Source organism: Bacidia gigantensis (assembly GCF_019456465.1).
Source record: "Bacidia gigantensis strain McMullin 20006 chromosome Unknown contig_245, whole genome shotgun sequence".
NCBI classification, from domain to species: domain Eukaryota; kingdom Fungi; phylum Ascomycota; class Lecanoromycetes; order Lecanorales; family Ramalinaceae; genus Bacidia; species Bacidia gigantensis.
Genome location: NW_025408601.1, coordinates 32221 through 51478, shown reverse-complemented (window position 1 = coordinate 51478; position 19258 = coordinate 32221). Strand labels below are relative to the sequence as shown.

General features: G+C 49.7%; 6 protein-coding genes across 6 annotated transcripts; 3 read left to right on the top strand and 3 right to left on the bottom strand.

Moving 5' to 3' along the window:
* Positions 1 to 692: 692 nt before the first annotated feature.
* KY384_005109 (uncharacterized protein) lies at positions 693 to 1950 on the top strand (the record flags this gene model as incomplete). Its single annotated transcript, XM_044813611.1, has 4 exons — positions 693 to 869; positions 926 to 1295; positions 1643 to 1673; positions 1719 to 1950. 4 exons carry the CDS (start codon positions 693 to 695, stop codon positions 1948 to 1950), a joined length of 810 nt encoding a protein of 269 aa, XP_044668912.1.
* A 618-nt stretch (positions 1951 to 2568) lies between these two features.
* Positions 2569 to 3694, top strand: KY384_005108 (uncharacterized protein; the record flags this gene model as incomplete). The annotated part of the gene is made up of 4 exons (XM_044813610.1): positions 2569 to 2888; positions 2964 to 3048; positions 3099 to 3252; positions 3501 to 3694. 4 exons carry the CDS (start codon positions 2569 to 2571, stop codon positions 3692 to 3694), a joined length of 753 nt encoding a protein of 250 aa, XP_044668911.1.
* Positions 3695 to 5082: 1388 nt separating this feature from the next.
* KY384_005107 (uncharacterized protein) lies at positions 5083 to 6158 on the top strand (the record flags this gene model as incomplete). Its single annotated transcript, XM_044813609.1, has 2 exons — positions 5083 to 5213; positions 5270 to 6158. The coding sequence occupies 2 exons, from the start codon at positions 5083 to 5085 to the stop codon at positions 6156 to 6158; spliced, it is 1020 nt and encodes a 339-aa protein (XP_044668910.1).
* Positions 6159 to 6406: 248 nt separating this feature from the next.
* Positions 6407 to 8250, bottom strand: KY384_005106 (uncharacterized protein; the record flags this gene model as incomplete). Its single annotated transcript, XM_044813608.1, has 6 exons — positions 6407 to 6790; positions 6901 to 7175; positions 7234 to 7306; positions 7374 to 8001; positions 8068 to 8101; positions 8232 to 8250. 6 exons carry the CDS (start codon positions 8248 to 8250, stop codon positions 6407 to 6409), a joined length of 1413 nt encoding a protein of 470 aa, XP_044668909.1.
* Positions 8251 to 9427: 1177 nt separating this feature from the next.
* On the bottom strand, positions 9428 to 10306 carry KY384_005105 (uncharacterized protein; the record flags this gene model as incomplete). The annotated part of the gene is made up of 2 exons (XM_044813607.1): positions 9428 to 10103; positions 10191 to 10306. 2 exons carry the CDS (start codon positions 10304 to 10306, stop codon positions 9428 to 9430), a joined length of 792 nt encoding a protein of 263 aa, XP_044668908.1.
* A 2340-nt stretch (positions 10307 to 12646) lies between these two features.
* Positions 12647 to 14395, bottom strand: KY384_005104 (uncharacterized protein; the record flags this gene model as incomplete). The annotated part of the gene is made up of 1 exon (XM_044813606.1): positions 12647 to 14395. One exon carries the CDS (start codon positions 14393 to 14395, stop codon positions 12647 to 12649), a length of 1749 nt encoding a protein of 582 aa, XP_044668907.1.
* Between the last annotated feature and the right edge of the window lie 4863 nt (positions 14396 to 19258).

Genomic DNA, 19258 nt, shown 5'->3' with positions numbered 1-19258 from the left:
CAGATGCAGAGCTCAACTGGTGAGACCCTGCAGAAACGCGAGGGTGGCTGGTCGTTCTCTGTAAAGCAGTAGCCAATTCCATGCAACCCACCTACATATCATGCCCCCTCTATAGCTTCTCGTCTCCACGTCCGGCTGAGATAGAAACATAGAGCTCTACCCGGAGTACCATCCCTTTAATCGCCAGGGACCGGGCCACGAGCCGCTCAGACAGCCCGATGGGAACTAATCAAACCCAGCATCCTATCCCACAAACCCATCACACATGCAGCGCACGAAATCACCGATAGGACCTTAATAAGCCATGAGAAATCTTTTGCTGACGTCAATTTGCAGCAGTATTGGCTGCATGAGATACGATCGGGATGCATGTCTTACTTGGCAAGGGAGAGATGAGGGGGGATTTGGGGGGGGCGGCCATTGGTTGGGTAGATGCTGCATGGCTAGCAGCTCGCTCTGCCACGCTTGTGCAGCTTTGTCATGCAGCAATAGGTGCAGCCCAGCTCATCGTTGATCGCCAAGGCCCGTTGGTTCCGCCTCAGGCCCTCGCATTTGATGGCAAGCTGACCTCTCGCGGCAATGCTTTGAACGTCTGAAACACCCCATTTGAGTCGAATCTCCCTCCTCAACCTTCACGGCCCGGACCCAGCTTGCTTTTCATCCTATGAGGGGAAGACAGCGGGGGCTTCGTCATGGAGAAACCATACCCACCGCCCGCAGAGGGCAATGTGAATCTAGGGCCGGCTATGCTGGCCACGACGGCGGTGATCGTCGGGCTTACGACTATTGTTGTGGCGCTCAGGTTGGCGGTGAGGATATGGATCACGAAGATTTTCTGGTGGGATGATTGGACGATTTTGTTTGCTATTGTACGCCCCGCACAGCTTCGGATATTCGATAGATGGTGTCTAATTCGAGGTTGAAGCTGGGCAACATTATCGGCGCCGGCCTCGATTTTGTGGAAATTCACTACGGATTCGGAAGGCCGCAGTACTACCTTACGGAATGGCAACTCATCGAGTTCAAGAAATATACGTATGGAGAGTGGATCCAGACGTTTTTTACTTTGATGTGGACGAAGGTCTCCATATGTCTCTTCCTCCTTCGAATCCCGGTCACTAAACGACTCATTCGCCCGTTGCAAGCATCGGTTGTGTTCTTGTTGGTGTCGAATGTTGTCTTGACTATCATTTGGATCGCTCAGTGCAAACCCGTGGATAGAGCGTGGAATGAACATAAGAAAGGGTCGTGCTTGAGTAAGGGAGAGCTGCAAAGAGTCATTATGGCACAGGCCAGTGAGTCGCAAGTCTTGAGTCGAAGACTTTGGGCATGGTGCTGAAGAATGCGTAGTCATCTCTATTGTTTCGGACTTCGCTTTTGCTTGCTATCCGGTCTTAATTCTGTGGACTATACAAATGAAAGTGCAGACGAAAATTGCTCTGTGTTGTTTGATGGGAGTTGGTATATTGTGAGTTGTGACGATGAACTTCCGACACACTTCTATGAGAATTATGCTCACTGTAGGCGCAGTACTGGAGCCTGCTGCATCGTGCGAACGGTACTGAACTATCAGTCTATCCCAACAGATTTCACATGTACGGCCTCCGCCAACAAAGTTTACATAATGCTGACATGTATATAGACGGTGGTACAACGAATTGGTTCTGGAGAACGTAGGTGATCCTGTTCTAGTGCCCTGCTCTACTAATGTTGTGTAGTTTCGAGGTACAGATCGGGATCATCGCTGCCTGCACACCAGCACTCCGCCCTGGATACAAATGGCTCCGACACAAGATCACCGGGGAGAAATTCAGCCAGGAAGACACGAGGCTTACAGAACAGGTTCATCTGCAGCCTGTCCGGACGCCAAAGCCATTATACAAGTCCAAACATATATCATCGGATGATGAATCAACTAACCCTAGTGATGCGCCTTATGCATCTGTTTGAGAAGGGGCTCTATGGCTGTGTGAGAGGGTCTTGCGGGAGCTCTGTTCGATAAAACATCGATAAACAGGCCGTTCAGAATACCAGATCTATTGCTCATTCGCCCGTATCCACAAGACGCACGGAAGAAGCTTTCGACGATGAAAAACACGCCGTGATGGCGTGCATGAACAAATGGAATGCTGGAGGGGCAGAAAATGCGCCAATTGGTGGGCCATGCAGCAAAGGCGCCCGGCGTTCCTCCGTAAATGGCACAGATCATCTGCAAGCACTGCGCCACGCCCCAGTCCCCCACAAAGTCGTGCATGAACTTGGAACAGCGCATTTTGAGGTGCTGTAGACGGAGATCGCGCTATATTTAGGCATACCCAACTGTATCCTGCATGCGAAAAGGGTTGTTTGGAGGACCTTGGCCGTTTCACATGGTAGCATACAGCAGTACTCAACAGCTGCGTCATCGGGGTATTCAATCGGGCAGCCACTAGAAAGGAAGTCGCAACGACTGGACCCTGGAGTCACGCCTGAGACTCAATAGTCCAAAATTAATCTCCGTGAAGTGTGACAGCCTCAACAGTCTTCGATCATTCTCCGCCAGATAACGACACGTCATTGGCTGTAAGCATGGCGACTTCACACATGGAGCCGTCCGCATATACCCTTAAAGACAAGGTGGCCGTTGTCACAGGCGCCTCTTCTGGCTTAGGTCGGGCCATTGCTGTTCTTTTTGCTGCGCATGGAACGCGGCTCGTCGTCTGCGCAGATCTCAAACCAGAAGCCCAGGCCGGCGGTGTGGACCAGGAACCCGGGAAGCGGACAGATGAATTGATTAATAGTAGACATGGAGACGGGAGAGCTCTGTACGTGGAAACAAATGTGGCAATCGGTGAAGATGTCTCGAGGTGTGTGGAGGAAGCTGTCAGGCTTGGAGGGAGACTGGATGTGTAAGTCCTGTCTGGCTGCTTGTGTCATGATCCAGGGCCATGGCGAAGAAGACACTCATTGATGACAATTCATAGAATGGTGAATAACGCTGGTCTTGGTGTAGAGAAGATCAAAATTCATGAATTGCCAGAGGAGGTTTGGGACAAGATGATGTCAGTCGTGATGCTTCTTGATGCTTATAAGCTCTGCCAGCAACTGATTTCCATGAGACCCTCAGCGCGGTCAATCTTCGCAGTGTGTTTCTTGGCTGCAAGTATGCCTGTGCACAATTCCTCAAGCAGAAGCCCTGGCCCTCGGGCGATCGAGGATGGATTGTCAACACTGCAAGCATTCTCGGTGCCGTTGGTATCATTGACGGAGCAGGTATGCCGATCTAGCAATTGGGTCATCATTTTCAAATGAGACCTATGTCAAATCTCTGTCTGATAAAGAATTGCTGTACAGCGGGGTATTGCGGTTCCAAAGGTGGTGTTATTAACCTGACGAAGCAAGTTGCTATCGATTACGCTATGGACAAGATTCACTGCAATGCCATTTTGCCAGGATGTATGTGTCCGTATCATATATCGACATGTTGGATAAGATTACCGACTAATGGCGTGCCTATGTAGTCTCTCGAACAGCCATGACAAAGATGAATTACGAGGACCAGGCGCTGAGCGATCGATTGATGGCCAGGACGCCATGGCGAACGTGGGGCGAGGCGCAGGATATTGCTAAAGCTGCGTTGTTCCTAGCTAGCGATGGAGCTGCGTGGATCACAGGAGCCGCGCTACCAGTCGACGGAGGCTTTTTGGCAGCGTGAGGTGTTGGGAGAGGGATGGGGTGGGAGATTAGTGGACAAAGCCATCTCTGGTGAAAGGACCTCTACGGCAGTCTGGGAGTATACTTTCCTCTAAACCAGGATAGCCACTTGAGAGTAGTCGTCTGCCGTAGTCTGTCAGCTTGGCAGCCACCAACATGCTCATATTGTTATTCTCGTACATCACAACCATCAAACCGTGATGCCCGTCGAGAATCGGCTCCATCTCCCGTAAACGGACAAGTAGCTTCTGTTTCCGACATCAGCTCCGCCCTCGCTGCCATGGGCGACTGCGAAGACCTGACCCCTAGGGATACTTCTAGAAACAATTCAAATCCTTACAGTTGACCTTACCCTGATCTCGCGGTGGAGCAATCTTGCAATGTGTTCACCTGGATCCCTCACGTCTTCGATACCCTCTAGCCTTGCAAAATGTCCTCCCGTCGACAATATAGGCGCAGTGCCCTGCAATGGCAATGGTGTTGAGTTGGAAGCGTTGAGTGGCAGTCAACAGCGACGGCCGTGATCGGCTCTGAATATATATCCTACCAGCGAGAGAGTAAAAATATCTCTATCGAACACTCAATGGGCACGTCGGCCTCTTCTTCAAGGTTAAAAATGCTAGGATGGTTCATATACATGGAAAGGTCAAAGCGCCGCAGAGAAGTGGGGAACATTTAGTACCATCGGTCAAGTGTTAAGAGCTGCTAGGTTCCTGAGTCGCGAGCTACGATGCCTGATGGGACAATGGAAAAATACACGTCGATGAGCTATACTTCTTACGAGTCGTCAAACGGATGAGAGGCAATGGCACAGGCCGGCATCGTATGAGAAGAGGAGCTACACGAAGGTTGTTGGTATAATGAGGCTTAGGGCTCTCAACTTTGGTCGTTGCGACTCAAGACGCCGAGTCTAAAGAAGCTATAAAAAAGGTTCTATGCTCATGAGAAATGAGAGTTCTTCAGGCCGTTCTCACGGTGCCTGGACGTGCTCGTTAGACGGCGTAAGAAGGCTCACATGGACATGCCAGCCTGCTTTGTCTTCTGACATGTTGCGAGCGCAAGAGTCTCTCTTCGTATGATACACGCACAATCGTTGTCGAGAGGCTTATGGATGCCACGCGCGCTGTGGTAGCACTGCGGCCGAGGGACTGAGAAGCGTTCCGAAATCATCTGGATGATGATGCAGCCGCTATTTCATTGATCCACTCTGCTCTTGGAACATTTCAAGTCAAATGTATTAAGTTCGATGCGCGCTTATCGCCACGACTATATTTGTGGTCGAAGTGTGAGACATCAGATTCACAATGCTTTGATACTTCTGAGGGCTTGATACAATGCGACCATGGCAAGCCGTCTTGTTCTTCTTCAAATTGAAGCTGATATCCCACTATGATGCTTGCAGTGTGGCTCTTTGCAAGCCTCCTTCTTGCGACGGCTTGCCCGTTTGCCATTGCTCAAAATTACGACCCGCCGACCGCAGATGCCGTCTCTATCCTGAATACTACAGTTGAAAATCAAGAGTACGATTCGCCTTTAGATTGTCATACTGATATCAAATTCGACTGACCTTTTCCAGCATCCTGCACACCCAGGTCACTGTTCTGACAGCCGACGGCCATACTATCGTTCACAACGTCTCAGAGCAACAGCCGGCGGACTTTGTGGTTCAGCCGCGCTTTAAACGTAGTGGCATAGACATCTACAGCATCAAATTGCTCATCGTGCTCGTCGACAGTATTGGCCTCCTTGCAAGACAATCCTTCAACGCGACTTTCTCAAGATGGGAGTGGCCGGGCACTGACCGAGTCTCGGTTCATATGACAAGCAGCAAGTCTCTGACCAGCGCAGGCTTTCAGACGAAAACTATGATGTGGTCACTTCGCTCTCTCGTGCAATTCTTTGAGATCCAGCACCGTTACGCCGAGGTGTCCTTTATCAGTGGCTACGCGAACCAGCCATCCCTTGGTGGAGGCCATTTGACCTATACACCTCCAGGGCCGCAGAATATTAGCTCATCGACAGACGTCAGTGACGATTCCACGGCCAACGACGACTTCATCACTGCAGATGACTTTAAGAACATAGCAATGGAGCCTGTCTACAAGCCTGCAGATCTCTTAGAACTTATCATGAGTTTGCTCATAGATGTAGCTGAGCAAGGCCCTGATGTTCTCTTGGGCGCTATATCAGTGTACAATAATCGCGCCGACCTTTCGCTAATTGTTGGCGCAACAAGTCGGCCTGCAGATCCTATGCCTTACAAATCCCTCGTCATTGCGCTTCTCGACTTGGCTTCGAAGCTGCCCCTATTGGATCCTACATACCAGTGGCGACAAACTCATTTCTTGATTCGAAATAACAGAGTTATTGTTGGGAAAGGCGTCTTCGTGAAAGGAGGACCTCCTGGTCTTGAATCATTCCTTAAAGAAGCAGATGTTACTGCCGCACCTGTGTCAAAGTTTTGATACTATGGAGTATGGAGTATAACAAAGGGGCTCAATTTTTATCACTTGACGAAATCCAGTACAGGTGTACATTGCAACGCTTTGTGTACTACGCACTTCGCATGTGTTACATGGAAATTCTTCTGCTTCGTAAGTCCAAAATGTGGTACGTGATGCATTGTTGACTACATTTGGCCGAACATGGCGTTACCCCCACTAAGCTCTCCATCAACGACGCCGCTACTACTTACACAACACTCGTTCTATATCTACTTCACAATTACAACTGACATCTCTGCTTTTTGAGCCATGTCGACGACATCACTCTCCGCTCCTGTACTGGAGGACTGGCTTGAGTATCCAGCACTCTTCAAGACTGCACGTTGCCCTGAAATCAGGCGCAAGGGTTGTCCAATCTTGCCTTTCACGAGGTTCCTCCATCTTGCTATTCTTTTCGCTCTTTTGACGAGAATCGTGACACGTGTCATCGTGGGAACAAGTTGCTCTATGATATCATGATTGTCGTTTTTGATGCTTAATGGTCCTTCGTTAGACTTGAGGTGTGTGGAAGCTTTGTTACTGAATCTCCAGTCGCGAGTAGCTATCTTGAAAAATCTTGCAGCTCGACATTCTTCTTGGTTGGGATCTTGCACCTGTCTGCATATTAGCGCCATTTGTCGGTCAAGAAAGCTCACTTTGGGAGACTTGCGAATTCGAAGGGTGGTATCATCTTGCGGATTTTCGGTGATACTCCCGCAGTAACCCTGGCAATCAGCTCATCAAAAGTAAGAAGCCCGTAGCTCTCAGCGCTAGCGTGGATGACGCCTCGTTTGTTATCGACGGTGTGCAAGAGAACCAGATTCGCGACCCAGTCAACGGGCACAATATCAAGAATATTTGTGCCTGATATCCTCCCACTGTCACGCCGAACGTACCAGGTAGCGTTCCCGGGTTCATACATGTAGAAGCCGAGGAACGTGGTGATAGGGCAAGAGCCCAATGGGCCATAGAATTCATATGGCTGGTGAACTGCTTCACCTGTGCCACAGGTTTAGCAAACATGACCAGACCCCTCACACATCACATGAATGCTTACCGATGATACTGGGACGCACAAGAAGAACAGGCAAATCGGGGTGCCTTGTCGTCAGGAGCCGTTCCATAAGATGCTGTAGCCCCGATGCCACATCAACACCCCTTCTCGACGCAACAACACATGTTCTACAGCACACATACCTTTGAGTAATAATAACCGCCAGGAAACCTCGAAGCCTGCGCGTTTGTTCCCGTCCGCTGAAAAGTCTCCAGCTCCTTCTCAGGATCGTCAAGAGGATAGATTCTCTCCTCCACGATGCCATCAGGCAAATGAGCATTGCAATAAGCCGTCGAGATCTGCACAAATAGCTTCAGGCGCCTAAATCGCGTCGCCATCCGCGCCAACTCCAACGGCGGCATGCAATTTTTGGGAATCGCGCTCTCCAGCGAAGCGCGTAGCGAAATATCAGCGGCACTGTTGATGACGATATTCACTTCTTCCTCCATCCGCGCAAGATCTTTTCCGCAAATTCCAAAGTTGGGCTTCATGACATCGCCAACGACGAAGACCACGCTCTTGCGTGCCAATATACTTTTGAGCTGTTTCGGCATATTCTTCTTCAACTTCGATCGAGCTTCAGCCGCCGAGCCTCGACATAGGATGTATATTTTAGAAACCTGCAGCACGACTGTTAATTTGAATAGTAAGCAGCCACCTAGATTGCCTGTCGCCCCCGTAAGGAACACGGTTTTATCCTTAAAGAAATGAAGCTCGCTGCCATTGCAGTCATTTTGCGTGGAGTCCGCCATGTCAGCGAGGTCGCATGATCTGGTAGAGGATTAAGTCACCTCTTAAGCAGAAAAGCAACTCCTTGGCATTGCCGCCCTCACGTACATGTGAAGGCGGACTACATTCTCCGAATGCCAATCTTTCCCCTCCAGTGAAATCCCTCACCTTTCGGATCGAATCCTCTCCGTCCACAGTATGCATAGGCGCATGCTGCACATGTCCACGGACTAGCTCGGCGCTAGGCAGGGACTCACCACTGTGGAGCTCACCGTGCAGATCCTGCTGCATTGTGAGCATTTGTGGTAATTTGTGGACGCCACTTACTCAACCTCGCTCCTCTGACTTATGAATATCGATCAATTGGGGTGAATGTCGCCTCTTAGGTCCGTAATCCTTGCTCTTGTGGTATGCAATCTTGTGAGGGGGGCCAGAGCGCTTTTACCGCCTTCAGACTTTATTACGATGGAATTCAAGCTCCATGACGACTTCTTCGTGTAAATTGCGGCTGAGTGACGGATAAAGCGATGAAATTACAATTGGTGTGCCAGGTGGGTGTTGGAACTCGACTGAGAATACGAAAGACGATCGTTTGCCGTACAGGTAGTAGCCTCAGCACATACTTGGTGATCGAAACCTGAATCACTATGACACAGTGCTCTCTACAACCTTGCAGACATAGGTGTGCAGAGTTCTTCGATCTAGCTTTGGCACCATGAAAACTCGATGATTCTGAGCAAGCGTCTCAAGCAAGATCATTCTATACGAAGTTCCATGCAAACAACATCCATGATAGGACGAGGGCTCTGGTACGCATGTCTCGTCGACCAAGAAAACTCTCGTCAAACAAGAGCTCCTTCGCTCCCCCCTACTTCCTATCAAAACTCCACCCCTCTACCATACGACTGCCTCAGCCTCTGCAGCCTGGGCCAAGTCCCCTCATCCAAAGTCCCCTGAACCCAAAACCCCTCCTCGCTCTTCCAAGTCCCCACCCCATCATCAAACGTCACACCCATCAGCCTCAGCGCCGGACACACCTTGACACAGCACTGAACATACACGGGCTTATTACTCCCCCCTTCCCCCCTTCCTACTCGAAGGAAACTCGAATCCATACAATGGCAAATGCGTCCACGAACCCACAACGACGTTAGCCTCCCGAGATCCCCAGTGAACCGGTCGCAGGGGCTGACGTCTTACTTTGTCATGCTGCGTAATGATTTGTTGGACGACTCGTGCTCGGCGCGCGTCTATGATGGATTCTCTGATGTGGTTCGCGTTATGCACGGCTAGAGGGACGTCTGGGTTCTGCGGTGCGTCGAATGGCGCGATGGGGACCGTGAGCCAGGGATTGTGCAGCAGGGATTGGTGCCGTAGCTGTTTCGAGATGTTTAGGATGAGTGAGAATTGTGGTGGCGCTGGTGTTTCTGAGGAAGCTGGCATGGTGGCCTGCATCGTCCCCGCTTAGCTACCTCTCACCTCTCACCTGAAGAAAATACGGTATTACCTCGTGAATAAGCCCCATAAGCAAATCATGCTTCGTAACGCTTATTCCAGCGCGCTCCGCCGACTTGGCCAGGTCGTCGATCACAGCGTTGGGAACAAGCAGCGTCATCTCTTTCCGCACCGGCCCTTTTCGTCTTTGCATACGCTGTCTGAAGACACCGGTGCCGAGAGCCGTCCAGCCCTGGGTGAAATATCTCTCGTGTCGTAACGCAGCGTCTTCTTGCCCCGTCCCATGGGCGGCGAGTGCGTCGTCCTCTTTCGATGGGTAAAGCTCCAGGGGCATCCGATCGCCGAGCGCAGGAGGAGGCTCACGGTCTGTTAAGAGAGCGCAGTATGCCTGCACGATTTGGTGCACGCCGCTGGCGTCGCATAGTGGATGCTGCACGGTGAAATGCAGTAGACATGCGTCTTTCATCAGCGCGGCGCGGATCTTGAAAGTACGCGGGAAGATCTGTTCGTGGAGGGTTTCGTCTGAGGGGATGAGCTTGTGGAGGACGGAGGAGTCGATTGTCTGGTTCGCTGCTGGGGTCTTCAGTAGTGGGAAATTCTGGTTCAGAGTTCCGAAGAGGCGGGTCGAGCGCCAGAGGCCGGTGGTGTTGTTGTCTTTGATGGGGTGGAATTTGGTACGCTGTTGAAGTCTGTGTCAATTTTATCCCCGGATCCGAGAGAGGGTGCCCACGGCAAGGTTCATTCGCGTATTCAGTATTGGCCATTTTTTGACTAACACTTCCGCTCTCGACTCGAATAGCTCTTGATGGATTGGCTGGCTGAGCACCAGAGACAATTGTAGCTCCAGGAAACGAGGCGAGCCAAGGTCAAGGTTGTGTAACTCGGACTCCATGATGGCATGTCTCTTCATATATGGGTGTTGTGTATCAACAATCGGTGCACGAGCCCGCGCGGACAGAATGTCAAAGCTATGACTGGGAGCCCAGTTTCTGATTGTGCTACCATGGCGTACAATAGCGCCTCAATGCATCAGTAGTCATACTTGAGGAATTCGTCTTCCAATTGACGAAAGTCCCGAGATGTGGAGACCTTACACTGAGGCCACTGGCATGGATTTGTTCGGGATGTTTTGCGCAAGCGATCTACTCGTATGGGACATGACGCCAAGCAGTCTTTGGGCTTGAAGTACTCCCAGGAAGAAATCGTCCTTTCCTTGTGCTTCGCTGGTGAAATCTGGTCGCATGAAGTCGGACGCCTGGCGCGAATCGGCCATCCTCGGCTTCCCGTCCTTCTGTATGTGTGTCCTGCTACTCTTTCACCGAAGTCGAGAGCATTCGACCTTGTAGGCGTGTGTGACAGAGCTGTCGAGTCTTGGTCGCTCATGTGGCCTCTTCGCTAGCGAGTTGTTGCAAGAAATGGCACTACCGGTGTGCGAGATAAGCGATGTGCTTCTTCCAGCCGCAAAAGTCCCCATGCGGATCGAATTTGCATGAGGTTCATGCAGGATAAGTCCCCTGCATTGGCAGATGCTGTGAGCGTATGCACTCCACTAGCTACTTGAAGTTGGTACAGTCTGCGTGTAAATTCGCTTAGTGGGTTGAGGAAGCTCTCGCTCTCGTTAGCGATGCCTTGAGTTCCGCGAGTGCATGCAGTCCTTTAGTGGTTAGGTTATGGTCATCATCAGATCCCATATCACCTCGTTCGTTGCCTTGCACTCGATCCTTGTAGTATTCGCGCTCCGCTTTCAACAGCTCGAGCTCTAGTTGTAATGATTCATTTTCACCTACTAAATCCTCCAGCTGCTCGGACCGTTTCTGTCTGGATTTCCTTGCTGCTATTGTGTTGCGTGCTCGCTTTACGGGGATCGATCCGTAAGGTTCTTTGATGGATAGCGAAGTCTTGTTTGTGTACCACGTACCGCTATCCGGACCTCGGAAAGGGGGGCAGAGAGGAGGGACCCTTCACCATCGTCGAGTGAGCTTTCGTCGAGTGAGCTTTCGTCGAGTGAGCTTCCGTCAAGTGAGTTTTCGTCCGATGATTTTCGGGGGATATCGGATGGTACATGTTGAATTCGGGCTATGCTGGATCGTGAATCTGCCGTTGATGGAAGCTGAGATATATCCAGAGGCTTTGATGAGCTACCTTCTACTGTAGATACATCTAAATGTTTCGAATATGGGGTATGATCGACGTGGCACCCGTGCAAGTCTTGCAAAACTTCTCGCGCACAAGGTCGCAATCTCGGCTCTTCCATCAACATGTCTTCACAAATGTTCAAGATGTTGTGTGTCCTTCCGTTGAGATTGATCGTTGAACGTAGACGGGAACACCAAATTGTTGGCCATTCTAAATATTTCAATCCAATCTGAACGCCTTCTTTTTGAAGTATACGAAGCTCCTCCAGATGAATCCCTCCTAGAACAGTCAGAATTTCAAGGAATATACAGCCCAGGGAGAAAATGTCAGAAGCTTCTGTATAAGTTCCCACCCGCGTCTCTGGTGCGTCATATAGTCCATCTCCTCGACCACAGCTGGCAGTCACATTGTTCCCTGTTGGCTCAAGTCCTGGTTCTGCGATATAGACTGATCCCTTCTCTAGGAGAACATTACTTGGTTTGATGTTATGATGTATGACTCGATGTTCGTGTAGGTGAGTCAAGGCATTTGCTAAGCAGCTGAGCCAGGAGCACAGCTCTGGTGACGCATGTGATCCCTCGCAGCATGAGTAAAGATACTGTGAGAGGTTGAAATTTGCTGCTGGATGCATCACAACTGACATCGATTGCCAGGCTTCGTGGCAGGCTATTACCTTGGCTACGTGCGGGTGGTCTTCCATTATCATGTCTAACCCCTGTGTAAAGTACTGGGGCTGCTGGGCAGGTATTGGAACAGCCAGTGTCTTGCAAGCCATAGTATTATCGAAGCCAGCTACTTCTACCTCAAATACTGTGGAGTGGTCACTTGAGCCTAATATCCCAACACAGCGCACTTTCGTCTCTTTTGGCGTCATAGGAGTGGAGATCTGAGTAGCAGACAATGTGTCATTTTGAGGAGACGAGTGCCGTGTAAGCCAGCTTAAATTAAGATCGAATTTGTGATTACAACAGTGTTGGCAAGAAGAAGACTCGGTGGTGTTGGAAGCTGAATAATGGTCACTATACTGGTCGTCTGACCCAGCTTTGTGATGGGACTGAAAATATTCTGGCACAACATGGCTTGTCAGCAGGTTGCATTACTGTGTCAAGGCTGCTGATGCTTCGCCTGAGAGAATAATCATTTGGTTGTACTTACTGCCGTTGTTCTCAAAGGCGAAGTTCCGTTCCCTGTTGTTTTCCGAAGGGTTCGAGCTGCTGCCAGCATCATTTCCTCCCTGCTGCTGTGTGTCTGCATCATTATTGCTCGTACCGTTACCACTACCACTACCATTTCCACTTGCACTGTGATTGCCGCTATTATTACCATTACCATTGCCACTGCCATCGAATTCGTCTCCTCTAGCTTCAAAATAACTGTTGCCCTCGCGGCGAGAGCGATACATGCTGCTAGAATCTTGCCACTCGGAGGGCTCCCAGGGGTCTTCAAAATGCTTTGAAATATGTTCGAGCCATAGGTTCCACGAGGAGCACCACTGTCGACAGTTGTGAAATATGCATCTCTCTTCGAAACAATCGCCGAGCTTGAGTTTTTGTGCGTCCATCTCAGCATTGCTCAGCGTAATGTTGTGGATTCCGCGCAAGTGCGACCTGTAATTGTCTCTGCGAAGGCACACACGCCGATGTGGGGCTTTATATTTGCAGTCTTGTAGCCCACAGAAAAAGAGATCCTTTCGACGATTTCTGATTTCGTGACGTATCCAATCCGTTTTTTCTTTTACCGAGAACCTTTCACCGCAGCGACATGTACACATAATTGGTCGGGTAGGATCTCGGCTCAGATTGATAGGGGGGCTATCCGAATCTGATTTCTGGAGGCAAAATCGCGAGTGATGTCTAAAGTATGTTGCTACAAGGGGTCTTGCTTTTGCATCTGGATTATTGCCTGACTCAAGCGAAGGGCTCCTCGTTGAAGAGCAATTGCGTATGAACCAATCATTCAGGAGATGTTTTGGACAGTCGAACGCGTGGCTCATACACGCAACAATGAAGTCATCCGGAATTATGGCTCCATTTTGGTGTTGCCATTGTATACATGCTGTCATTGTGATGAAATCCGGAGTCTTTTGGCTTACAAGCGATGGCGGAACCTGACTGCAGTCAATTGCATGTAAATTTGCTTGGCGATTGAAGAAATCTTGGAGACCATATGGGGAGTCGTTAAATATATAGCTCAAGCATGAACTCTGATGATATGTTGGCTTTCGCCCTGGGTGCTTCGCTATCCATAGGTGAGAAACCGTAATCGTGGTAGAATTGAGCTCCTTGGACAAAGAAGTCTTCGCCAATGGCTCGACTCCTTGAGCGGGCGCCTTCAGGCTGATGTTGCGGCCAACTGTATTCTGAGATTCCTGATACTTTCGCTTTTGGCCAGCTGTCTCTATGATCTCTGGAGCTCTCGGTAATAGTTTAGGGTCTGAGTCCTGGGAATACATGTCAGGTAAAGAACCAGTGATCAGCGAGTCTTCACCGAGGAATTGAGAGGAACCAATGTCTTGCACATTGCGATGAAAAGCTGGCAAGGAAGACATTGGACTTGATATCAAAGAGCCCAGCCTGTTGAAAGATATTCCATCATCTCGAGCGTTTGTCGTCACAGGTTCAGAAATTGAGGGGAAATAATCGCCTTCCGTGGACCCCCCAAGTGCGGCGTTAGGGTTGTTCAAAGAGAAGTCCACCTGGCCTTCTACGCCTGAGAAAGGATCTGGCCAATCGAGCATGTCGTTCAAGGCGCTGTTGCCGGCTTGGTGAAAGGGTAAGGGCTCCGACGGTATACCGTGGGCATGTTGATGAGTCTGGTCGTCTTGCATGTATGCCGTCGCTGCCATAATAGCTTACTGGTTGTGAAAGTTTTCTGGAGCGTCTGGCCTTTCAGCACCCGAGTCGGCTGCTGGGTAAGGATTTGCGATCTAAAGACGTGGGATGGCGCTTCCACGAGCTTTGTGTTATGAAAGAATCAACAGTGAGCGTTGGAAACAAATGAGTATTAGGGAAGATTCTGGCATTTCCGAGGGGAGGAAATAATGATTCCCTAGGGTAAGGCTGAATGGCTTATCTTCGAGGGTGTGGTGGATAACGTTCTCATTCGCTGCCAACTCTTTAGTGAAAACAGACCCTGCAATGTGCCTCGATAAGGCATAGCTTCGCAGGCAAAATGCCTAGCACGCTAGGGTTTGCGAGCGTAAGCCTGGCTATATACAGCCTGATCTAGAAATTGTAGGCTTTCTGTCAAGATTGCATCCTTCTGAGCATACACAGTAGAATGTCCCAATGAATCAAGCAAATGCTCAACAGGATAGTGTCAGGCTACTCTGGCCTTGAATTGCGCTTGAAGAGAGATGGAGAACCTTACTGTACTAGATGACTAGGGTTACAAGGAGAAATTTACTTGTCCGCCAGGGGACTCTCCTTCTACGCGTAGGCACTCACTGAGCAATTGACATGAGCTTCGAGGCTTTACTCGACTTTCCCTGTCTAGGGCGTGGAAATGAACTACAGCTTCGCATCACGCAGGCTAGAAAGTCCCAAAGGCCTGATGACAGAGGGTATATATGTATCCGATCAAAGGCTCTGTTCTTTCAACAGATCACAACAACTATCGAGTGATCAGCATTCCGGAATAATACTCACGTCCACGCCCCAGCTGCCACGCTGAGAACAATTGCTTTCCTCAAAACATCAACCGTTTTAAGAGGTAGTTGCCATGCCTGGATACGACAACCGCGAAGTGGGTCCACACTGTAACAAACCTGATGTCGATTTTGCTGATAGCGAAATAGAATGAAGGGGTCAAGAAATCAGACCAAAAAAAGGCTCCGCCTTTACCTTGCCCAGCCGAGCCCAAGAACCCCGCTCCTATGCTCGAACGATTCCTGAACGAAACACCAGAGGAGGCCCCATTCGACGCGCTGACAGCGAGGGAAACCGCAGGCAGCCGCAAGATCACGGGCTCAGGCAGCAAGAAGCCTCATCTTTGAGGGGTTTGAAATTTCCGGTGGGCACAGCAGTATTGGAGGGGTTAGTACTGGAGAATGATGTTTACATCAGAAGAAAGGATATTGGGGAAAGGACACTCCTTATAAATCGACAACTAGGCTGACATAGTAATCCAAGCGTTTATGCTGCCACTGTCACCATAGCAACATGCCGAATTTCCAGCATTAATATCGACGACCAGCCTGGCTTGGTCATGAAGAGCGTTCCACTTGGTCATGAAGCGACAACTTCATTCTCAGGATGCACCTCAAATGCTTAGGGACTGCCAAATTCTTATCCCGATAACTTCATAGTCAACTGCTCCACCATGTAATCGCAACTAAACCCCATTCCTTGTCTCTGGCTTCCCATTCATCCAGGAAAGCCACCCAAGTGGAGATGTCGAGGATTGCTCCCCCTCTCCTGGCCTGACTTGTTCCCCGTTTATACGTCGGCAAAATCGGCGCTTGTTTCGGCCTGAAGCATCGGCCATGGTGAATGTGAAGCTCGTGATCACGATGAGCGGCCAAATTTAGGGTAGGAGGAATCCTGATACCATATATGGTTATAACTTTGTATCCAACCTTCATATCATTCCATATAGAATCTCAGTCCGGTAAACTATTGCTCCAAATCAAGACCTTGACTCCAGTTCCATGTGAAGAAGCGCATTTGACGGCACAAGCGAAACAGCAGTCCTTGTCGCTGGCAACGACGGCACTCAGTCCAATCTCGGCGCACCACGCTCGTGCAAAAATCTCGCCGCCTTTGCACTGTGCATTGATTATAACGGCGTCCTCACTCGAAGGACGGAATGTCTTAAGTCTGAAGGGCTCAATGACCGACTCGTACATTTGCCGCTGGCTGTCGTGGACTTTCTGCGGATCACATCGACAACTTGGCAGTGTGATGAAATGTAGATCAGTATAGAGAATGAATTCATGACTGCTCCCATCGAGTATGAACTCTACAGTGGCCCCGTTGGGAGCCTCCAGGGGGTCATAAAGCAGCTTGATCTCTATAGAGCAAATGCGACATTGGACAAACCAACGAGACGAGTTCCTTAGCTCGTTTAGATCTTCAAGACAACATCTGCGGGCTGATCTTGCGGCTTACGCGGAGAAAACTAATCGTGCAGGGTACGTCGATCATAAGACATGGTCCAAACCAGCCCATCGCCGATCGTGTGCCACCAGAAAGCTCATCTTCGCCGGTTAGCAACACACTACCTGGAAAAAGGAGGCTTCACTAGAAGGACAATACATATACCGCATCCAACAAAAAGCCTGGGGGGAAGTAGAGCCTGATAAACCGTTGATGATTTCCGTGGGTCAACAGCATTGGGACTTCTGCAATCAGCCGAGAAAGACAGAGTACAAGGCAAGCCACTTGCATCTAATATTTTTGGCACCCTAATTGCGCCTCACGCGTAGTCCAAGACCCCCTCATTTCTGCCTGCCGGGCTGTTCGATCTCTTACCTACCAAGATAGTCGGTAACGACCGATTCGGTGAGACTCAGTACAGTATCATGTTCTATGCATGGGGAGACGCGGTCGATAAATGGTCGCGAATCTAATATTGAGTGGAAAATTTCAGTCTCCACACTCCCTTGTTCGTTTTAAAATCGGATTAAATCTCCAATATATCTTGTGACTCGGTTCAGCTATTTCAGCTCTATCTCCTTCAAGCGTTTTCAACATATCGGCCCTCGATTACGGCATTTTTCATCGCAAATTACCTTCATAGAGCCGCTGTTACCCAAAGCATATGTGTCTGTACTTTTATCCATTATCTAGCTAGCTTAAACGCTTCTTCCTCTCTTTCCAGCCATCTAGTGCAGCTACAGCATATTAGACAAGTGCGAAAAATCGAGATGAAATTTTACAACTGGGACAACTTACTGCCTTCGTCCCGGAACGCCTCGTACGGCCCATCCACAAAATCGACCGTACCCTCGAAATCTTCCCCGCTGATACCCTTCTCTAGGCTGTGTCTGCCACAGAAGGTTCTCTCGAACTTGTCGCAGAAAATCAAGTCGAAGTAGTTGTACCCAATCATTCCCTTCGCATGGTGATCCACCCATCGCTTTTCTGTCATGACCACCGTCATTGTGGACTGCGCTGTCTTTTCTCTCAGAGGGGCTGTTCCTGGTAGGCAAGTCTATAAGTCGTGTGCGTTCCTCCGCGTAATCAGGTAGCCTTTCGCGCTTGACAAGTGCAGGAGGCGGCTCTGCAATTTGTGTTGGCGCAGTGGTTACTGTGCGAAATAATAGTGGTAACAAAATACACAGTACTTGAAGGTTCAGACTGAAGTGCATGTTGTTTCTCGAGGATAAGGAAATAGATATTAGCTCGAGAATTCCTGGTCCATTTTTGTCGTTGAACGAAAACCAAGTAATTTTGGTAGAATCAAATCGTTTGAGATACACGATGAGTTTTATGTGATCACGCAGATCATACTAGCAACTATGAGACCATGCCTTCGAAGCCACTCGCAAGTCTGCCTTACTATTTCTCTGAGGTGTGCCTCACTGAGGCTGCTACCGTCTAAAAGTTGATCTTTGCCTCTGACGCAGGGGCCTCAGAGGCTGTCTTGGCGGCCATACTCTAAGTAATGGCATTTGGCGGTGCTATGATCGTTGGAACGCGCGTTGAGGGTATGGCTCGCGTGGTACAAGATGTGAGGCAATGAATTTGGTGGGACGTACCCGTGAGGCAAAGCAGACGCTACTTCCTCACCTTCGCTTGCGAGCATCACATGCCAAGAAATATGAAACCTGTCTGTCACAGTCGATGATTCTGCTACAGCTCCACAGGGTGAGGCACAGCATATTCAGTTGACGCAACCTTCAGTCAACATCATCCGTAAGGCAGAGCGACGCATCGTACCACGAACCTTTGACAAAGGATAGCATGATACATTAGACGTAATACCGACTACGCTAGATTGAGCCTGGGTCTTGTAGCTGCATAATCAGAGTAGATCTTTCAGTAAAGATAAGGGAGGGAGCGCTATGGGCGCAGAGTGGTCAGGGAAGACGCAGAGATGTCACGCAGAGAAGTTCTTCGTCTTGCACTCGTTACACTTGAAGACGACGGTCTCCGAGTCTCAAATGTAGGCTAGCAAGGTGAACCATCAGTATCAGTGCTAACGTGAGCTACAGTGGCAATGGTTTTGTCTTGCGAGATATATGCAACTTGCGATCTTGGCAACGCGCGGCCTCAGACGACCTGGATGGACGATTGACGCGAGAGGTCCCTGGAGTCTATTCTCATGGAAAATGCAAGAAATGGCGCCCGATTATGACCTCCATGTAGGCTCACCGAGAGATCGTTGTACCAGCTAGCGAGGATCATGTTGAACTGCATTGTGTATCGTACCCGTCAACTCAGTACGAAATGTCCTGCCTTTTGATGGTGGACTTCATCACAATCCGCCAGGTTATGAACAATTTGAGCCACCCAGACCTGCCCCTTGAGGCTTTCATTCCTATACGCACCATACGCAGATTAGACTATCCATATCGTTCTGCTTGAACGAAGTGTTCGAAGACGTCCGTTCGAGCCTCCTCCGTATCTGCCGCAAGTCTGCAGGGGTATCCCAGGATTATATTGTGTACATGGGAAAGGTTTTCGAGGCTACCCTAGTAGCGCTCACAGGCTTCTTATTCCTGGGCGCTTTCGGGCCTAAGGCTAGACACCACGGCAGACTGTGG